The sequence below is a fragment of the Penicillium canariense genome (genome assembly GCF_028826845.1).
Source record: "Penicillium canariense strain IBT 26290 chromosome Unknown utg000008l_segment0_segment0, whole genome shotgun sequence".
NCBI classification, from domain to species: Eukaryota; Fungi; Ascomycota; class Eurotiomycetes; order Eurotiales; family Aspergillaceae; genus Penicillium; species Penicillium canariense.
In genome coordinates this window covers 1,961,202-1,978,046 of record NW_026622735.1, presented here as the reverse complement: position 1 = coordinate 1,978,046, position 16,845 = coordinate 1,961,202, and the positions used below count along the sequence as shown (strand labels likewise).

At 50.7% G+C, this 16,845-nt stretch overlaps 5 protein-coding genes across 5 annotated transcripts; 2 read left to right on the top strand and 3 right to left on the bottom strand.

Annotated features, from left to right (window-relative positions):
• Window positions 1-276: 276 nt before the first annotated feature.
• On the bottom strand, window positions 277-3,832 carry N7482_010655 (uncharacterized protein; the record flags this gene model as incomplete). The annotated part of the gene is made up of 2 exons (XM_056692779.1): window positions 277-2,408; window positions 2,635-3,832. 2 exons carry the CDS (start codon window positions 3,830-3,832, stop codon window positions 277-279), a joined length of 3,330 nt encoding a protein of 1,109 aa, XP_056538736.1.
• A 554-nt stretch (window positions 3,833-4,386) lies between these two features.
• N7482_010654 (uncharacterized protein) lies at window positions 4,387-5,403 on the bottom strand (the record flags this gene model as incomplete). Its single annotated transcript, XM_056692778.1, has 1 exon — window positions 4,387-5,403. One exon carries the CDS (start codon window positions 5,401-5,403, stop codon window positions 4,387-4,389), a length of 1,017 nt encoding a protein of 338 aa, XP_056538735.1.
• Window positions 5,404-7,894: 2,491 nt separating this feature from the next.
• Window positions 7,895-9,633, bottom strand: N7482_010653 (cytochrome P450; the record flags this gene model as incomplete). Its single annotated transcript, XM_056692777.1, has 4 exons — window positions 7,895-8,205; window positions 8,267-8,385; window positions 8,440-9,197; window positions 9,265-9,633. The coding sequence occupies 4 exons, from the start codon at window positions 9,631-9,633 to the stop codon at window positions 7,895-7,897; spliced, it is 1,557 nt and encodes a 518-aa protein (XP_056538734.1).
• Window positions 9,634-12,894: 3,261 nt separating this feature from the next.
• N7482_010652 (uncharacterized protein) lies at window positions 12,895-15,282 on the top strand (the record flags this gene model as incomplete). The annotated part of the gene is made up of 1 exon (XM_056692776.1): window positions 12,895-15,282. One exon carries the CDS (start codon window positions 12,895-12,897, stop codon window positions 15,280-15,282), a length of 2,388 nt encoding a protein of 795 aa, XP_056538733.1.
• Window positions 15,283-15,966: 684 nt separating this feature from the next.
• On the top strand, window positions 15,967-16,488 carry N7482_010651 (uncharacterized protein; the record flags this gene model as incomplete). The annotated part of the gene is made up of 2 exons (XM_056692775.1): window positions 15,967-16,062; window positions 16,198-16,488. The coding sequence occupies 2 exons, from the start codon at window positions 15,967-15,969 to the stop codon at window positions 16,486-16,488; spliced, it is 387 nt and encodes a 128-aa protein (XP_056538732.1).
• Between the last annotated feature and the right edge of the window lie 357 nt (window positions 16,489-16,845).

Here is a 16,845-nt window from a genome sequence, read left to right as displayed (position 1 = left end):
TTTAGTGGAGGGTAATATGTACTCTTTGTTCTCTCTATAACTTACCATTTCGATCGGTAGAACCTTCCAGATCTAGTCACTGACTGACTCAGCCATCTAGAACTGTGGCAAACCACAACGCAATAGACTGTATGGGATTTGGAACCTCGTGGAACTTAATGGGACATTCCATTAGCACTATAGGGCCATATAAATTCTGTTTTTCTCCCAGGCCCTTCTTTTACAAAGAGATTAGAAAATAGAGGAAGGAATGAAAATGGAAATCATTGACACCTGCTATACACGAAATCGGATGAAAGAAACCCGCCCTGATGCGTGTCCCAAGGTAAGTGAATCCCCATTAATCGCCGAACAGCTAGGCCGAAACTCAGGAGGAAGCCATAGGACATTTTTGCCGTTCAGGTTTATCCACTGTCCTTGCTCAATGAAGATCGCCAGATTCCTATGGGCTGAATTAGAAGCATGATTTTCGTGCGCGGACTGAACATCGAGGGTGCCTAAGTCGGTGATGAGATATGAACCATCTTGAGAAAATTCGAGTTTGTTGACAATTCCCTCAGTGCCCAAGGTCTGCTGCAGCGCGCCCGTCGCCGGATCCCAGAGCCGCACCGTTTGATCAGAAGAGCTGGACGCCACTAGCCGGCCGTCGGGCGAGAAGGCCACCGACTCAACCCAGCCCGTATGGCCCTCGAGAGTCTGCTGCAGTGCGCCCGTCGCCGGATCCCAGAGCCGCACCGTTTGATCAGAAGAGCCGGACGCCACTAGCCGGCTGTCGGGCGAGAAGGCCACCGAGTTAACCGAGCCCGTATGGCCCTCGAGAGTCTGCTGCAGTGCGCCCGTCGCCGGATCCCAGAGCCGCACCGTTTGATCAGAAGAGCTGGACGCCACTAGCCGGCCGTCGGGCGAGAAGGCCACCGACTCAACCCAGCCCGTATGGCCCTCGAGAGTCTGCTGCAGTGCGCCCGTCGCCGGATCCCAGAGCCGCACCGTTTGATCAGAAGAGCTGCACGCCACTAGCCGGCCGTCGGGCGAGAAGGCCACCGAGTGAACCCAGCCCGTATGGCCCTCGAGAGTCTGCTGCAGTGCGCCCGTCGCCGGATCCCAGAGCCGCACCGTTTGATCAGAAGAGCCGGACGCCACTAGCCGGCTGTCGGGCGAGAAGGCCACCGAGTTAACCGAGCCCGTATGGCCCTTGAGAGTCTGCTGCAGCGCGCCTGTCGCCGGATCCCAGAGCCGCACCGTCCTGTCTCTAGAGCCGGACGCCACTAGCCGGCCATCGGGCGAGAAGGCCACCGAGTTAACCCAGTCCGTATGGCCCTCGAGAGTCTGCTGCAGTGCGCCCGTCGCCGGATCCCAGAGCCGCACTGTCCTGTCCCAAGAGCCGGACGCCACTAGCCGGCCATCGGGCGAGAAGGCCACCGATAGAACCGAGTCCGTATGGCCCTCGAGAGTCTGCTGCAGCGCGCCTGTCGCCGGATCCCAGAGCCGCACTGTCCTGTCTCTAGAGCCGGACGCCACTAGCCGGCCATTGGGCGAGAAGGCCACCGAGTTAACCGAGTGCGTATGGCCCTCGAGAGTCTGCTGCAGTGCGCCCGTCGCCGGATCCCAGAGCCGCACTGTCCTGTCCCAAGAGCCGGACGCCACTAGCCGGCCATTGGGCGAGAAGGCCACCGATAGAACCCAGTCCGTATGGCCCTCGAGAGTCTGCTGCAGCGCGCCCGTCGCCGGATCCCAGAGCCGCACCGTCCTGTCCCAAGAGCCGGACGCCACTAGCCGGCCATTGGGCGAGAAGGCTACCGATAGAACCCAGTCCGTATGGCCCTCGAGAGTCTGCTGCAGCGCGCCTGTCGCCGGATCCCAGAGCCGCACTGTCCTGTCCCAAGAGCCGGACGCCACTAGCCGGCCATCGGGCGAGAAGGCCACCGACTGAACCGAGTCCGTATGGCCCTCGAGAGTCTGCTGCAGCGCGCCCGTCGCCGGATCCCAGAGCCGCACTGTCCTGTCTCTAGAGCCGGACGCCACTAGCCGGCCATCGGGCGAGAAGGCCACCGATAGAACCCAGTCCGTATGGCCCTCGAGAGTCTGCTGCAGCGCGCCCGTCGCCGGATCCCAGAGCCGCACTGTCCTGTCCCAAGAGCCGGACGCCACTAGCCGGCCATCGGGCGAGAAGGCTACCGACTGAACCGAGTGCGTATGGCCCTCGAGAGTCTGCTGCAGCGCGCCTGTCGCCGGATCCCAGAGCCGCACCGTCCTGTCCCAAGAGCCGGACGCCACTAGCCGGCCATCGGGCGAGAAGGCCACCGACTCCACCAAGTCCGTATGGCCCTCGAGAGTCTGTAATTCTGCACTCCATTTTTCGTTAACTTGTGGGAACTGGCGTATCCAACTAGGAAGCTCTGACTTGAACTCTCTGCGGGTTATTGATGTTTTGGGGGCAAATATAAGTCCTGCGCAATAAAGCTGAAGAGGCGCCTCATCGGCTATCTGCCGATTCTTAAGAACGAAGCGCTTTCCATCGTGCACAAAATCAGATATTAAGGAATTGTCGTCGCGCTATATCTATTAGTGTAAATCTTAAACTGCTGTGTACTATGTTACTTACTGGTATAAACGCGTGGAGCAGATCAAGCATACCCACCACCTCCGATGAGAGACCCAGCAGACTCATCACCTCCACCCAGTGCAGAAAATGCTTCTGGAGGAATAGTAGCACATCTTCTATCTCGGAAGATAAAGCCTGACTCTGTTCAAGATGGTGTATCCAGTAGCGACAAGAGTACTGAAGTTCTGGTGGTAAATACTGGCGGAGAAGTTGAGGATTGATGTGTGCCCTTTGTGTGCTGGGGCTTTCCAAATTACAGATATTTTTCAGCAAATGCCTTTTCATGACTTTAAGACATAATTCAGCAATCTCTTTGTGCTTCCTTGCCTCGTCTACCAAAAATTTGCTTCTGGATTGAACCAAAAAATCCCGAAATGATAGATGTAGAATCTTCACCGGCAGATCTTGGTTAGTGGGCACACTTAGCACAGACTGAAATGAATCTAAACGATTGCTGATTAGGTCCGGCTCAATACCGAGAAACTGGGAGAGTGTGTTGACGGAGAATGGAATCGCGAGAAGAATAATAATCCCGACTATTTTCTGGAACTCGTACAGGAGCTGCTGCTGCTCCGACTCATCACTCTCTTGCTCATCCAGCAGTCGCGTCAGAATTGGCAGGTATGTCTTATCCATTCTCGATACATATTTGGCTTGGTCCTTTAGAAGCTCTGCGAGGCGCACTTTGGGTTCCCATTTTGAATTTTCGATGTAACGGCACACAGTGGCAGCCGAAATAAATAGTGGAACGGACATCGTGACCAATTCCTGGAGGACGTCATCGCCGGGCCAGTCTCGGGAAATATCTCTGTCGTGTTTGATTTTTGTAAATCGGTCCTGTAGGAATAAATATATATCATGTTCTGTCACTTCTTCGGGTATCTCATGAAGAGCTAGGTCCTGATATTCATGGTCTGCGATCTCTGAAAACCCGAGGCTGATTGGGAGTTCAGGCCTGCTGGTCAAGAAGATCCGAAGGCGAACCGCTTTTACCTTCTGTAGAAGAGGCAGTAATGGGATTATAGTTCGGACATCTTGATCATGTTCACATTCGTCTAAACCGTCAATCACTATCACAGCGGTTTGAGGTTGTCGGCCGAGTTGGTCAAGATTGAGCAGCGGTCCCAGGAGTAGTTTCTCAAACTGTTCCCTGAGCGATTTTGACGCAATATCAGGGTCATCGTGGAGTGCCTTGTGCACACCAGACTCCAGCCCAGAGATCCTGAGCATCAGTTGCCTTGTTAGTGTCGGGAAAAACTTCTTCGCGTTTCCTCGGTCCCCTTCACCCCTCTTAAAGAAGAAGCTGGCACCTAGACGGTTGGTGTCCTTGAGCGACCTTGCCACAGACCGAGATATTGTAGATTTTCCTGTCCCAGCCATTCCTTTCAACCAGAAGATACACTTTCCGTGTGGTGACGCAGCCCATTCTTCAATTTCGTTGAGTAGTTCAGTTCTAGTGCCTGGAAGACATTCATCCTCATGTCGGTTCCCAAAAGAGTCAACTGCTGCCTCTTGAACAGCCGGCAACTTGCCGAAGTCAATCTTCTGGTCCAAACATTCAACCCTCGTCAGAACGGTTCTATCCAAAGTTAGTAATAGTGCACTTCACCATGACCAACCGAACTGTATCCTACTTCTGGGTGTTATTGAGACTACTCAATTCCTGACTGACTAGACGTTGTCAGTACACTAGCTCGAACGAAGAACGGGATGACCTAAAAGATATGCTATTATATACATTTTTTATAATATTGAGTCACGAAAAGCCTTACGAAGCCAGAAAATCAGAATGTAGGATCCTTACCTTGTTGAAGTACTTGAGCTACTTGCTCGGCCCAAGGAGGCATAGCATCCACACGTTGCGGCCGTAGAACTAAGAGTAGCTCTCGTGCATATGCAGCAGCAGTAAGCGCAGCATATCGGTGCCAGTCGTCATTCTTGTGGGAGTCACAATAATCGCAGATTCCGCGAATAATGAGACATGGGACATTGTTCATAAGACCTGCAGCCTCCATTTCAAAGCACAGAATATTCAGCTCTGGGTCATTCGCAAATTTATCTCGTACAATGGCGTCTTTGAGTACAGAATTTCCTGATGCGATATTTCCGTAGTGAACATAGAGTATACGGTGGTTCCGGCGCTCTGGTCGGTCTACTACCGAGTGTAAATCACATTTGTCGCAATTGTGTCCATCCACATGTGAATAGTTTTTAGCATAAAGCCGGTCAACCGCTGGTTGTTGATAATCTTCCATGTCATCGAGACGCCGAAGATGTTCTCCGAATCTGTCCGGCTTCCTTTTATCATTGTGCAGTCTGCGCATCTCCGGAATAACTCCTAGAAGTTTCTCAGGCGGCGCGTTGAGTTGACCTGTCCTGTGAAACTGGCCATCTTTCAACTTGCCTAGATCATATTGTATCACTCCGCCGAATCCATCTTTTGGTTGGCTCACGATAACATCCCCCAATCGGATGTCATTTCGGGTACTTGGTGCGCCCCCTCCGATGCCTACCATTAATGCGAACCGCAGCTGTGGAAAGGTCCGAACCATATCTCGGGCAACGCGGGCGGCTGAATTCGTGCCATACCGACCGGCTGGAAGACAACCGATCACCACATAATGCTTCGCAATACGACCGTAGACGTATGTGTTATCATCGTTGTCTTCGCTTATCTCGGGCCCGTTGAATTCTTCGTCGAGCATACGGGAGGCACAGAAGTACTCTTCTTCTAGGGCACAGATCCATGCTACCGTGTAGGAGTCCGTTGAATCTGGGTCTCGTTGCTCAGGTCGATTCATTGGATCAGTAGAGGGAGGAGCTACTGTTTTCACGTTGTCGGTTGTGCTTCGATATTTTTTAGAAAATTTGCTGGCTGGATCAAGTTCGATTCGTCGCAAGATAGACGGGAAGGCCGTGAGAATGATATGGAAACAGAAAGTGTTTCAACTTGAGGGGAAAGAGGGGCAGGCAATAAAGGTGAGGCTGTGTGAGGACGCATTTTTATTGGTGCTCGAAACCAGCTGATCATTTTGTAACATTGCCGCCGAATAACTAGTTAGACAATTCGCTATTAATAACTTTGGCGCCAATTACTGAATGAAGCCACAACAACTTAAACCCTACGATAACTCGGGCAATTTTATCTTGGGCCACTAAAGCTTCAGGGCGATGTCACCAGTTGCTTAAGCCTCCGACAATGTTGGGCTTTTCTGGCGAGATAAGGAGGGGTAAGTTGCCGGCTCAACTATCGGCCCGAACCGACCCGGAGCCATCTCGTTGCCCTGCACCCCTGGCCAACTCAGCTTCTTCGGTTGACAGCGCGACAAAGACCATTATGGCGCCCCGACTTGCACCCTCCCAGCTTATGATGATCCGCGACATGATCAGCAGCAAATCGCTGACTACTTCTCAGATGGCCGAAGCGGCTGGCTGTAACAAACGCTCTATCATAACCATCAGTACCAACCTGCGAATGTTTGGCGATGTCCGAGCACTCTTGATCCCTGGCAGCCGTCCTCGTGTCATCACGCCCGTCATGCTCGAAGCACTATGCGACGACTTGCTAGAGAAACCAGATTTATACCTAGATGAGATGGCAGAGTTATTGTACGATGAATTCGACGTGCTCGTATCTACATACACAATCAGTCGGGCCCTTCGATCGCATGGTTAGACCAGAAAAATAGCTCGACAGATAGCACAAGAAAGAAACGCGGATCTGAGAGATCACTATCTGTATCAGCTGTCATGATTTCGCTCGTATCACCTAGTCTACATAGATGAATCAGGCTGTGATAAACGGGCTGGCTTCATGAGGACGGGCTGGCTTCATCAGGACCGGCTGGTCTCCCCGCAGCGTGGCACCTGTCCAGGTTTCTAGTTTCCAGCCAGGTCAGCGGTACCAGATTCTGCCGGCGTATTGCCAGGATAGCATTTTGATGTCGCGAGTCTTCCAAGGATCGACTGATGCTAGAATGTTCGAGGACTTTATTGAACAGCTTCTCCATCATTACGGTAGATGGCCAGAGCCAAAGTCTGTCCTTCTTATGGACAACGCGTCTTTTCACCATACTGATCGAATACAAGAACTACGCTCAAATGCCGGAGTCAAGTTGTTGTACTTACCACCGTACTCCCCTGATCTAAACCCGATCGAAGAGTTCTTTGCAGAGCTCAAAGCGTTCGTGAGACGAAATTGGCAGAAACACACAGGTGAAGATTTCAAATATTTCCTTGAATAGAGCCTTGATGTCGTGAGGGCTAGAGGAGAAAGTGCAGAAGGTCATTTTCGACATGCGAATCTTGAGGTTGAAGAGCAATGAAAAGAGATGTACTGTGTACAGTACATATATATTTTTTATAGGCCAAGAGACCGGTAGGCCAACATGGAATTAGGGGTGAAAAATTAGAGACATTTTTCTGTCAATTCTGGCGCAGAATGCGGAGTATGATCCAACCTTCTTGCCTACAGTGAATTGCACGCATTTCTATATGACAATCCATGGCCATGTGAAACAGAGTGCTCATTGACGTAATGTACAAAGGTCCATTTAAATATACCCATTTCTCAAGCTAGCGTCTTGGCGGTGGGGCCCAGAATTAAGAGAAGAGTATGAAACGGTGAGGCTGGTTTGGCACTTGGCTGTATCCGCCTGGCAAGCCACAATGCATTTTAGCATCCTTTTTCTGCCGCAATTTGCACTGACCACCCAATCCAATGACACGCACCACTACTACAGTGATCTCTTCGCGATAGGTATCAACTTGTCCTTATGAAACATTTGAGCAGGAGGTTTGCAATCTACAAGCAATTTACATCTCACTCCGCCAAACAGGCTCTGGGGCGATGAAACTCGGCCCAACAAGGCCGTACATCAATCAATCAATAGTCTTACTCCCGGTGGAGCTTCCTAAGATACAGGTGCTATGCGGGGATTTGCGCCTTCCAGTGACAAGCCTGGTGCGCATGCGAAGCTGCCCGCAGCGAGATCAAATGGAAAAGAAGAGAAAGAAACAGAGATGAGCTCTCTTCTCTACTACTGCAACGCCGCCGGAACCTTCCATATCATGTGATCATTACAGCCTCAAGAGCATCATGGAACAGATTCTTCTTCTGCGCAACGTTCCTGTGAAATATACAGTCCATGTCGGGCTCCGATTGTGAACCACCCTGATCTCCAGCTAGGCATAGAGTGGCCAACTGGATTCACTATGATGACCTGGCGCGAAGTCTTTCCGACAGCAGGTTCTCCTCTCACCCCAGGTCTGCGCATGTCGGCCATGTTCGATTCAAGGCTGGGCCAGGATCTTCTCGAGTGCAGAAGCGTCCCTGGGGACGAATCGTACCTTATACTTCTGTGGAATGGCGACCAGACTTGTCGGGTCCGAGTTCCCTCGAACAGGATGCCAGTCTACATCATCATGGGGCTCAATACGGAAACTGTTGAGCATGCGCATGAAGACCAGGTATAGTTCACGGTTGGCCAAGAGAGATCCCGCACACATACGGTATCCCATGCCATAGGTGAAGAGCGGTGCATCAGGCTGCTCAAGCCACCGCTCAGGTCGGAAAGCATCAGGATCGGTCCACACGTCCGGATCTACGTTGTCCGTTAGTTTTGAGACAAGGACAAAGACCAGGTTGCTTAAGCCACCACTCACCCATATTGCATGCCCACGCATTCAAGAAAAACACGGTTCCTTTGGGGATAACGACGCCGTCGTAGGTGACATCTTTGATCGAAGTCCGGGGAAGGGCGAGGCGAAGCACGGTGAAGTAACTGGCATTGTGTGAGATTGAGTTTCCTCTCTCTGAAGTTGGGAGTCACACTCACCGTAGGCACTCCCTCACTAGGGCTGCGACATATTCACATTTCTGATCATCGTCGGCTGAACACAGTGGTTCGTTCTGTTCGTACATCTCCTGGATGGCCTTGGCAGCCTTGTCCTGCACATCAGGACGAGACGAGAGAAGACCGATACTCCAGGCTACGAGGGTAGTGACAGTATCGAGGCCACCTGAAAGCATAGTCAAGCTGATGGAGGTGAGCTCCTCGTCGTTCAGCTTGGTCTCCTTGTCTAGAATGACGTTTGCCTGAATACACGGCTTATGGGTTCCCCTGGCCATGCGATCATCCAAATCCCGGTTCAGAGATCCAAGGTATCGGTCTCGGCGAATCCGCATCTCGGCGGCCTTTTTCGTATTTGTGCTGAAGGGATTCAGGCGCAAAAGAGGAATGTAGTCCTGCAGGTTACCAGTGGTGCTTCGGAATTTGCTAATTTCCTCCTCAACGTGGGTAATTTCATCGAAGAGGTCTTCCTCCTGCGATGCAATACGAACTCCCCAGTTCAGAGTCAAGGCGAGGCTCAAACTAAGACGTTGAATCATTGGCATCGGGTCAACCGGGCTGTTGCCGCCAGCACCATATCGGTAGAGCTCCTCCACGAATGCCTTGGATTCTACATCCAAATGTGAAACGTATGACTCGACCGATGGACGATTGAGAGCAGAGGCGGCACCCTTTCGGCGCCTTTTCAGAGAGTCGCTGTATGGGGAAGTTCCAATGGTTGTACCGGCGGTGTTGGAGAGGATCTATCAACGATTAGGTGTTAGCATATTCAGTGGACCCATGTTGCCTCGATGGAACAGGTCGACACACCTTATGGAAGGTATAGAATTCCGGTCGCGAGCTCAGAGCCTGGGCATTGTGGCCAAATAGCAACTTCGCGGACGCAGCCGAGTTCACCACAAGGACAGGAACATTGCCTAGCTGGATCTGGTACACAGCTCCAAACTGCTTCGACCATGCCCGGTACTGCTCAGCAGCGTTGACTCTGATCTGTGCCAAGTTTCCAATCAATGGAAGGCCACGGGGGCCCTTCAAGCCTTTCACGCGGGCTGAGGACCGGATAAATTCGTTCAAAATGACGTATAGGACAGGTAGGAGGACAGCAGCGATGCCGAGCGAGTGCCAGGGATACTGCAGGACCTTGCCCTGCAGAGCGGTGAGGGCGGCTGCGATAGCCATGGTGTGGTGTAATCGAAGAGTGTGCCCGTCACAGAATAGAACGCAGCTCGACTCGATGCTCAAGATATACAGAGATGCCGGCTATAGCCTGAGCGCTGAATTCCGTACTGCCCAGACTTATTGGTTCCCGCGTCACACTTGTGGGACTGGGCGATCCGCTCAATCTCCTTACCCCACATTCAACCCCAGAAGCAACGCTGGCCGAGCTTCCGCGAGCGGAGGAGTTCCGCCGTTGCGCTCTTCCCGGAAAATTAGCGCTCAAATGACAACATTGCCATTACTACGCGCCTGCTTGGTGATTACTTACACTCAAGTGTCAGGTGCAGAATTAACTAGAGGAGATATTCTGATTGAATATAAATGCTCCGTTCCATCTGTTGAGTACCAGTTCTATTCTCTTGGTGGATACGTGAAAGCATCGGGAAACCAAGATGGTCACATCTTCATGAGTACCCTTGCCCATCAGGCCGGAAAGGATGCAAAAACCCGTCCTCGGAGGAGGGGAAAAATAGACACTCCATATTCGTACCATAGGCGCAAGGCGTCCGACTTCACAGCGGTGCCCCAGCAGTTGTCCTCACACTATTCGAGATGCCTCGAAGCCTATACCTCGGACAAGGAGGCGCCTATTGAAAGCGTCGACATCTCGCGCCTTTGATAGTTGGTTAAGCGGGAAAAGTTGCAAATATTTCATCTGACTTACTCTTTGAAGGGGAACTAGCAGCCTTTCCCGTCATCACTTATTATCTAGCCCACCATCTCCGCGGCTCCTTGCCACATAACATATAGATACATTTTACGATCTCGGATGGCTGCCTTCACTTCTAGGATAGAGAAGACTTCATCCTTATCGCGTCCTCTACGGTAGCCATCGACACACGCAGTCATCTGGACATCACCGAAAGACACTGGACGAATGCGCAGACTGGATATGAAACAGTACCAACCCGATATCCAAGGATGTTCCAGCAAGCTGATTTAAAATCAACTTTGTCACCCCAATAATCAGGGGGGTGAATCACGGTACGGCATACACGGACTAGTGTCACACTTTGCTTGGAGGAACATCTGATCGGCGAGCAGTCAGGATACCGAATACGCAAACAATTTCAAGTAGATCGAGAGAATGGAGCTATGCCTTTTCTACCCGGGTAAGGGTGAGCTTGCTTTATTGCGGGTTAGTAATAATGTCGACGATGCTCATTGCTCGCTACAGTAGCTTGCAAAATCGCCTTGCGCTTCTACACACACACTTTCTTCCACAAACCCAGTTGCCAAGATCACGTTAACCTTAATCGGTTAGACTTAATAAGCCTCCTTTCTAGAACCTTCTGAAAGGTATGGTAAGGAACAAGACGATGACAAGACGGCTGCGACCTAGGCGGCGCTCGATATAGGCAGTTCGTGCTGTTCAGTCTTTCTCACCCCCAACGCCCGCTGTTTATTGTGTCAAAGATGGCTCCAAACTTATCCCCATCGAAGCGGCAGCTGATCTGTGATATGATCGAGAGCAATCTAAAAACCGCTGATATCGCTAAGGCAGCAGAATGCAGTGAACAGTCTGTGAGATATATTCGTTCCAACCTACGCATGTTCGGCAGTCCCAAGGCACCCCCAATCCCCTCCGGCCGACCGAAGAGTATCACACCACTTATGCTTGAGGCTCTTTGCCATCACCTTTCCGACAACCCTGGATTATACCTTGATGAGATGGCAATTTTTCTTCGGGAGGAATTTAATGCCTGTGTGGCTAACTCTACCATCAGTCGGGCTCTGGCAGCAAAAGGCTGGTCCAAGAAAACATCCCGGAACCAAGCGAAGGAGCGCAACGCAGATTTAGGAGACTACTACCTCAATTATTTATCGGAATTTGAGTCGTATCACCTGGTTTATGTGGACGAATCTGGATGTGACAAGCGGATAGGGTATCGGCGGACAGGTTGGGCCCCGCTAGGGGTCGCTCCAGTCCAAGTGGCTAAGTTCCATCGTGGTCAGCGATATCAGATCTTGCCGGCATATTGCCAAGATGGTGTACTCCTTTCCCGCGTCTTTCGGGGCTCGACCGATGCTCCTCTATTTGAGGACTTTATTGAGCAGCTGCTTCATCATTGTGGCCGATGGCCGGAGCCTAAATCGGTATTGGTGATGGATAATGCATCCTTTCACCACTCTGAGCGGATAAAATGTATGTGTCTCGAAGCAGGAGTTAAGCTGGTGTATCTTCCACCTTATTCTCCTGAGCTGAATCCCATCGAGGAATTTTTTGCGGAGCTGAAAGCTTTCATCAAACGCAACTGGCAGTTGTTTGAAGATGATCCGGATGGAAATTTCGAGGAATTTTTGGAGTGGTGCGTAGATATGGTTGGTGCAAGGAAAGAGAGTGCTGAAGGCCATTTTCGCCATGCTGGTCTGACAATTACGCATTATTGATTGCCGTATATATGGAGCTCATATGTATTCGAATCCTGATTCAAGCATTATCCAAGGTCACGATTAAATCCGTTTATCCGTAGAATTTGTTTTTTATTTTTTATTTTTTTCAATTTCAGAACAAGCCCTTCAGTTGGGTGGGGTGGATGTATATCTAATTTAGATCTATCATAATGAAGCTTTTCGAATTCACGTGGGACACTCTTGTGGTCGGAGACGGCAATTTGATAATCCGGCTTCTTGCTGCTGGTTGGTTGTCCGCTGCGTGATCACAACTCAACCGCCAATAGCACGAGGTGCCTTATGCAGTTCGAGATCCTCGTGTGCCCAATGACTCGTCAAGTTGCCTCACTCGCTGATGCGGGCGGGCGCTTAGTAATGCCCCAGATGCATTAGGCTGATGGCAAGGCGTCTCTGCGGTCGCAATCACTCCTCGTTACCCCTCTCCCCCCGATTCTGTTGAATGGATGAGGTTATAGCCTACCGACACGTTTAAAGCCAAGCGATATTTGCATTTCTACCCATTCACCCGGGCATTTGCGGCGGCGGCAGCGGCAACTTATGCCAGACAGTTGTTTTTCCAGATGCCCATTGAATGAAACCGATCCCCGTGGCGAGCATGGCGTCCGCTATATCGTTTGAGCGTTCGAATTCGGGGTTCCAGATGGGTGTGAACCACGGCTCGGTCACTAACCACTTCCACATGCCTATTGAAGCGATGAAAGAGACAAATACTATGCCTTGTAAGTCAACAGAAATCCTAATTAATTTAGCAGACTCAATAATTCTTTCTTAGGTGATCCATCTCAAGCCCACTATGTTATCCCATCCATGGAAAATCGACACTTTACTGGCCGTGAATCCACGCTGGATGAGCTTAAAAACAAGCTATTTCTCCAAGCGAATACTGAAAAACTAGCCCTATTCGGACTAGGTGGCATCGGCAAAACCCAGGTTGCTCTTCAGCTGGCCCGCTGGGTGAAAGCGCATGTACCAGACTGCTCTATTTTCTGGGCTCCTGCCCTAAGTCTCGAGAGTTTTGAGCAGGCATGTGCGCAAATCGCGAAAGAGCTTCAAATCTATCAGAATGCAGACGGTGAAAGTGCGATGGAAATGGTGCACCGACAGCTGAGCTCTGATAAAGCCGGAAAGTGGCTTTTCATTGTCGATAATGCCGATGACGTGGACTTACTTTCCGATGAGCTTGATCAGCATTTCCCCGCTAGTAAGAACGGCGTAACTTTGCTCACTACTCGTTCCCGCGAGGTAGCGATGTCTTTCGCCGGAAGGCATATAGTTGAGCTCCAAAAGATGACAATCGAGGAAGGAATCGCTTTTCTTACTAAGATTGTAGGAGAAGAGTCGCTTTGTGGCAAGGAATCCACTATACAGTTATTAGAGGAGCTGAACTTCCTACCTCTAGCCATTTCACAGGCCGCTTACTATATTTGTCGAAATGATGGAACGACCACACGGTACCTCGAGATTATGCAGAAAACTGAAAAAGACCGGATGCGTCTAGCGAGCAGAAACTTCCACGATAGCACTCGCTACCGGAAAATGCCAAACGCGGTGACTACCACATGGCTTATCTCATTCAATCAAATCAAGGGCTCTGATCCCTCTGCTGCTGATTTGTTGGAATTTATGTCTTACCTTGAGCCAAAGGCAATCCCACGATCTGTTCTCCCAACTCTCAATTCGGAAGAAGAGATGGAATTTGCAATTGGCACGCTGTGCAGCTATGGATTTCTGACTAGGAGAGACAATGAGGATATGTTTGATATGCATAGCCTCGTACAGCTATCAACACGAATGTGGATAACAGATGCACAGAAGACGCAACAGATTATCGCGATTGTAACCCAACATATGGAAAGATGTTTTCCATCTGATGAATACACAAATCGTGAGATATGGAGAATCTACCTACCACACGCCCTTAAAATTCTCAGGAGAGAGGAAAGCAGAGATGTAAGGGAGAGGTATAGCTTACTTTCCAAGGTCGGAAAATGCGTCCTAGCTGGTGGCCGAGCGAAAGAAGCTGTCAATCTTTTTAGAGACGTGTGTGCGTGGAGTCAAAGCCACCATGATGAAGAACATCCCTCTCGACTGGCGTCTCAGCACGAACTCGCACGGGCATATCAATCTAACGGGCAGATCAAGCAGGCTGTGGAGCTACTTGAACACGTAGTCGCAGTGCGAGAGAGAACGCTTGATGAAGAACATCCCTCTCGACTGGTGTCTCAGCACGTACTTGCAGGGGCATATCAATCCAACGGGCAGATCAAGCAGGCTGTGGAGCTACTTGAACACGTAGTCGCAGTGCGAGAGAGAACGCTTGATGAAGAACATCCCTCTCGACTGGCGTCTCAGCACGAACTCGCACGGGCATATCAATCCAACGGGAAGATCAAGCAGGCTGTGGAGCTACTTGAACACGTGGTCGCAGTGCAAGAGAGAACGCTTGATGAAGAACATCCCTCTCGACTGGCGTCTCAGCAGGAACTCGCAGGGGCATATCAATCCAACGGGCAGATCAAGCAGGCTGTGGAGCTACTTGAACACGTGGTCGCAGTGCAAGAGAGAACGCTTGATGAAGAACATCCTGATCGACTGGCGTCTCAGCACGTACTTGCAGGGGCATATCAATCCAACGGGCAGATCAAGCAGGCTGTGGAGCTACTTGAACACGTGGTCGCAGTGCAAGAGAGAACGCTTGATGAAGAACATCCCTCTCGACTGGCGTCTCAGCACGAACTCGCACGGGCATATCAATCTAACGGGAAGATCAAGCAGGCTGTGGAGCTACTTGAATACGTGATCGCAGTGCGAGAGAGAACGCTTGATGAAGAACATCCTGATCGACTGGCGTCTCAGCACGAACTCGCACGGGCATATCAATCCAACGGGAAGATCAAGCAGGCTGTGGAGCTACTTGAACACGTGGTCGCAGTGCAAGAGAGAACGCTTGATGAAGAACATCCTGATCGACTGGCGTCTCAGCACGTACTTGCAGGGGCATATCAATCCAACGGGCAGATCAAGCAGGCTGTGGAGCTACTTGAACACGTGGTCGCAGTGAAAGAGACAACGCTTGATGAAGAACATCCCTCTCGACTGGTGTCTCAGCGCGCTCTCCGAATCGTGACGCAGTCGATCAGAGTGCAGATCACGGACAAAATGTTCTCATCATCTCCCACTGATACTAGGGCTTAGTCGAACTGCTCATCCTCGAATAAATCCGCTGTATATAGTATCAACAAACTCTACTAATCCTTCTAAGTCTTGCCTCTCGGCGGCACCCATAAAAAGCCAAAATCGAGGTAGTAGAGTAAGCCTGAATCGAAGAATGTTACGGTCTGTAACAATACTATGCAAACTATGGAGCCACGGGTAGGTAAGGCACTAACCGTATATGGTTAGAGCTATCTTGGCATCGAGGATTGAAAAAGAAAGACTGAATGGAAACACGCAAGGCGATTTTGCAAGCTACTGTAACAGGGTAGCGGACGCGATCAACTTCCAGTCCTGAAGTCCAGGCAATGTCCCCCGAATTCCAATAGCATAGAACTTCAGGAATGGCATCCTGAAGATTAACATGATTAGACAAAGCGAATCACTTAGCGCTCACTTTTAGCGTTCAAATACCGCCAGGTTTCATTGGCATAGAGAAATTAGCTCAGACCCAGTGGGGGCCGGATTTATCGTTGATGCCTACCATCGCCTGCAAGGCTGGGACTGCGCCACCAACTCGCTCCCCAACGACACGCGGCAGGGACATTCTTAGCTGAATTGCTCCCCCCGAATATTTTCCAAAACAATAATTATCGAGTCTTTCCCTTTGAAGTCGCCGTCCACATCACGCTCAGTGGAGATTCATTCACAGAATTTATTTTCATCATGTCGACTGTCGATCACAAGAACCCCGGATCTCAGGACCTCGCTCCTCAGTACGAGGATCTCTTTGCGGAGCCCTCGTCCAAGCCGATTACGGGAGTAAGTCCACAGTCTGGCTATCGGGATATCTGCAAAAGATATCCAAGGGCAATTCTGGGGTCTGTCTGATACTGGAATGCAGATACATGGCCTTCTTAGAACTACGATACTAACATCTCATGCATGAACGTATAGTATGCCCGTGTTTCCCAGAATGATGATCACGGCGATGTGGAAGGTCAGGCGCACGAGCACGACGGCTCCCCGGGCGCGATCAAGCTAGACACCTCGATTGTAGGAAGAGGTGATGGATTGGCACCGCATATCCACTGCGAGGTCTGTGATCGACGTTTGGATCGGCGGGAGAGGCGGCGCAGTCAGGCCCATTGCTGCCGTGCGGTATCGGCGACCTTTGTTCTCCTGGCGCTGTTCCTCATGATTTTTGGGATCGTCGCGATGGTAGTCACCCACAAGCGGAGATATTAGATTTGTTATCGCCGTGCCAGCCCTGATGGTCAGTGGTTGGGGTTCAGTGCGGGAGTTCCTTGTTTGCTGCCCGTTTATGGTGAGATAGGTATATAATTACGAATCAGATGTGCCATTGGGAATGCGACATTGCGAAGGCAGTGAACACTCCTCTCTATATACATCTACATGCCAATGATCTATTCTGCTTCCTGATACAGACGACAATAACGAACGATACACAAAGCAAAAGATGAGAACGGATGCAGGCGGAAGGATGGTCTGTCTGTTTCGACCAAAGGAAAGGGAAACGGTTTCAAGATAGGGTATATCGGGGTCATTGTGCACATCCAAACGAGATGCCCAAGGTCGGCTCCC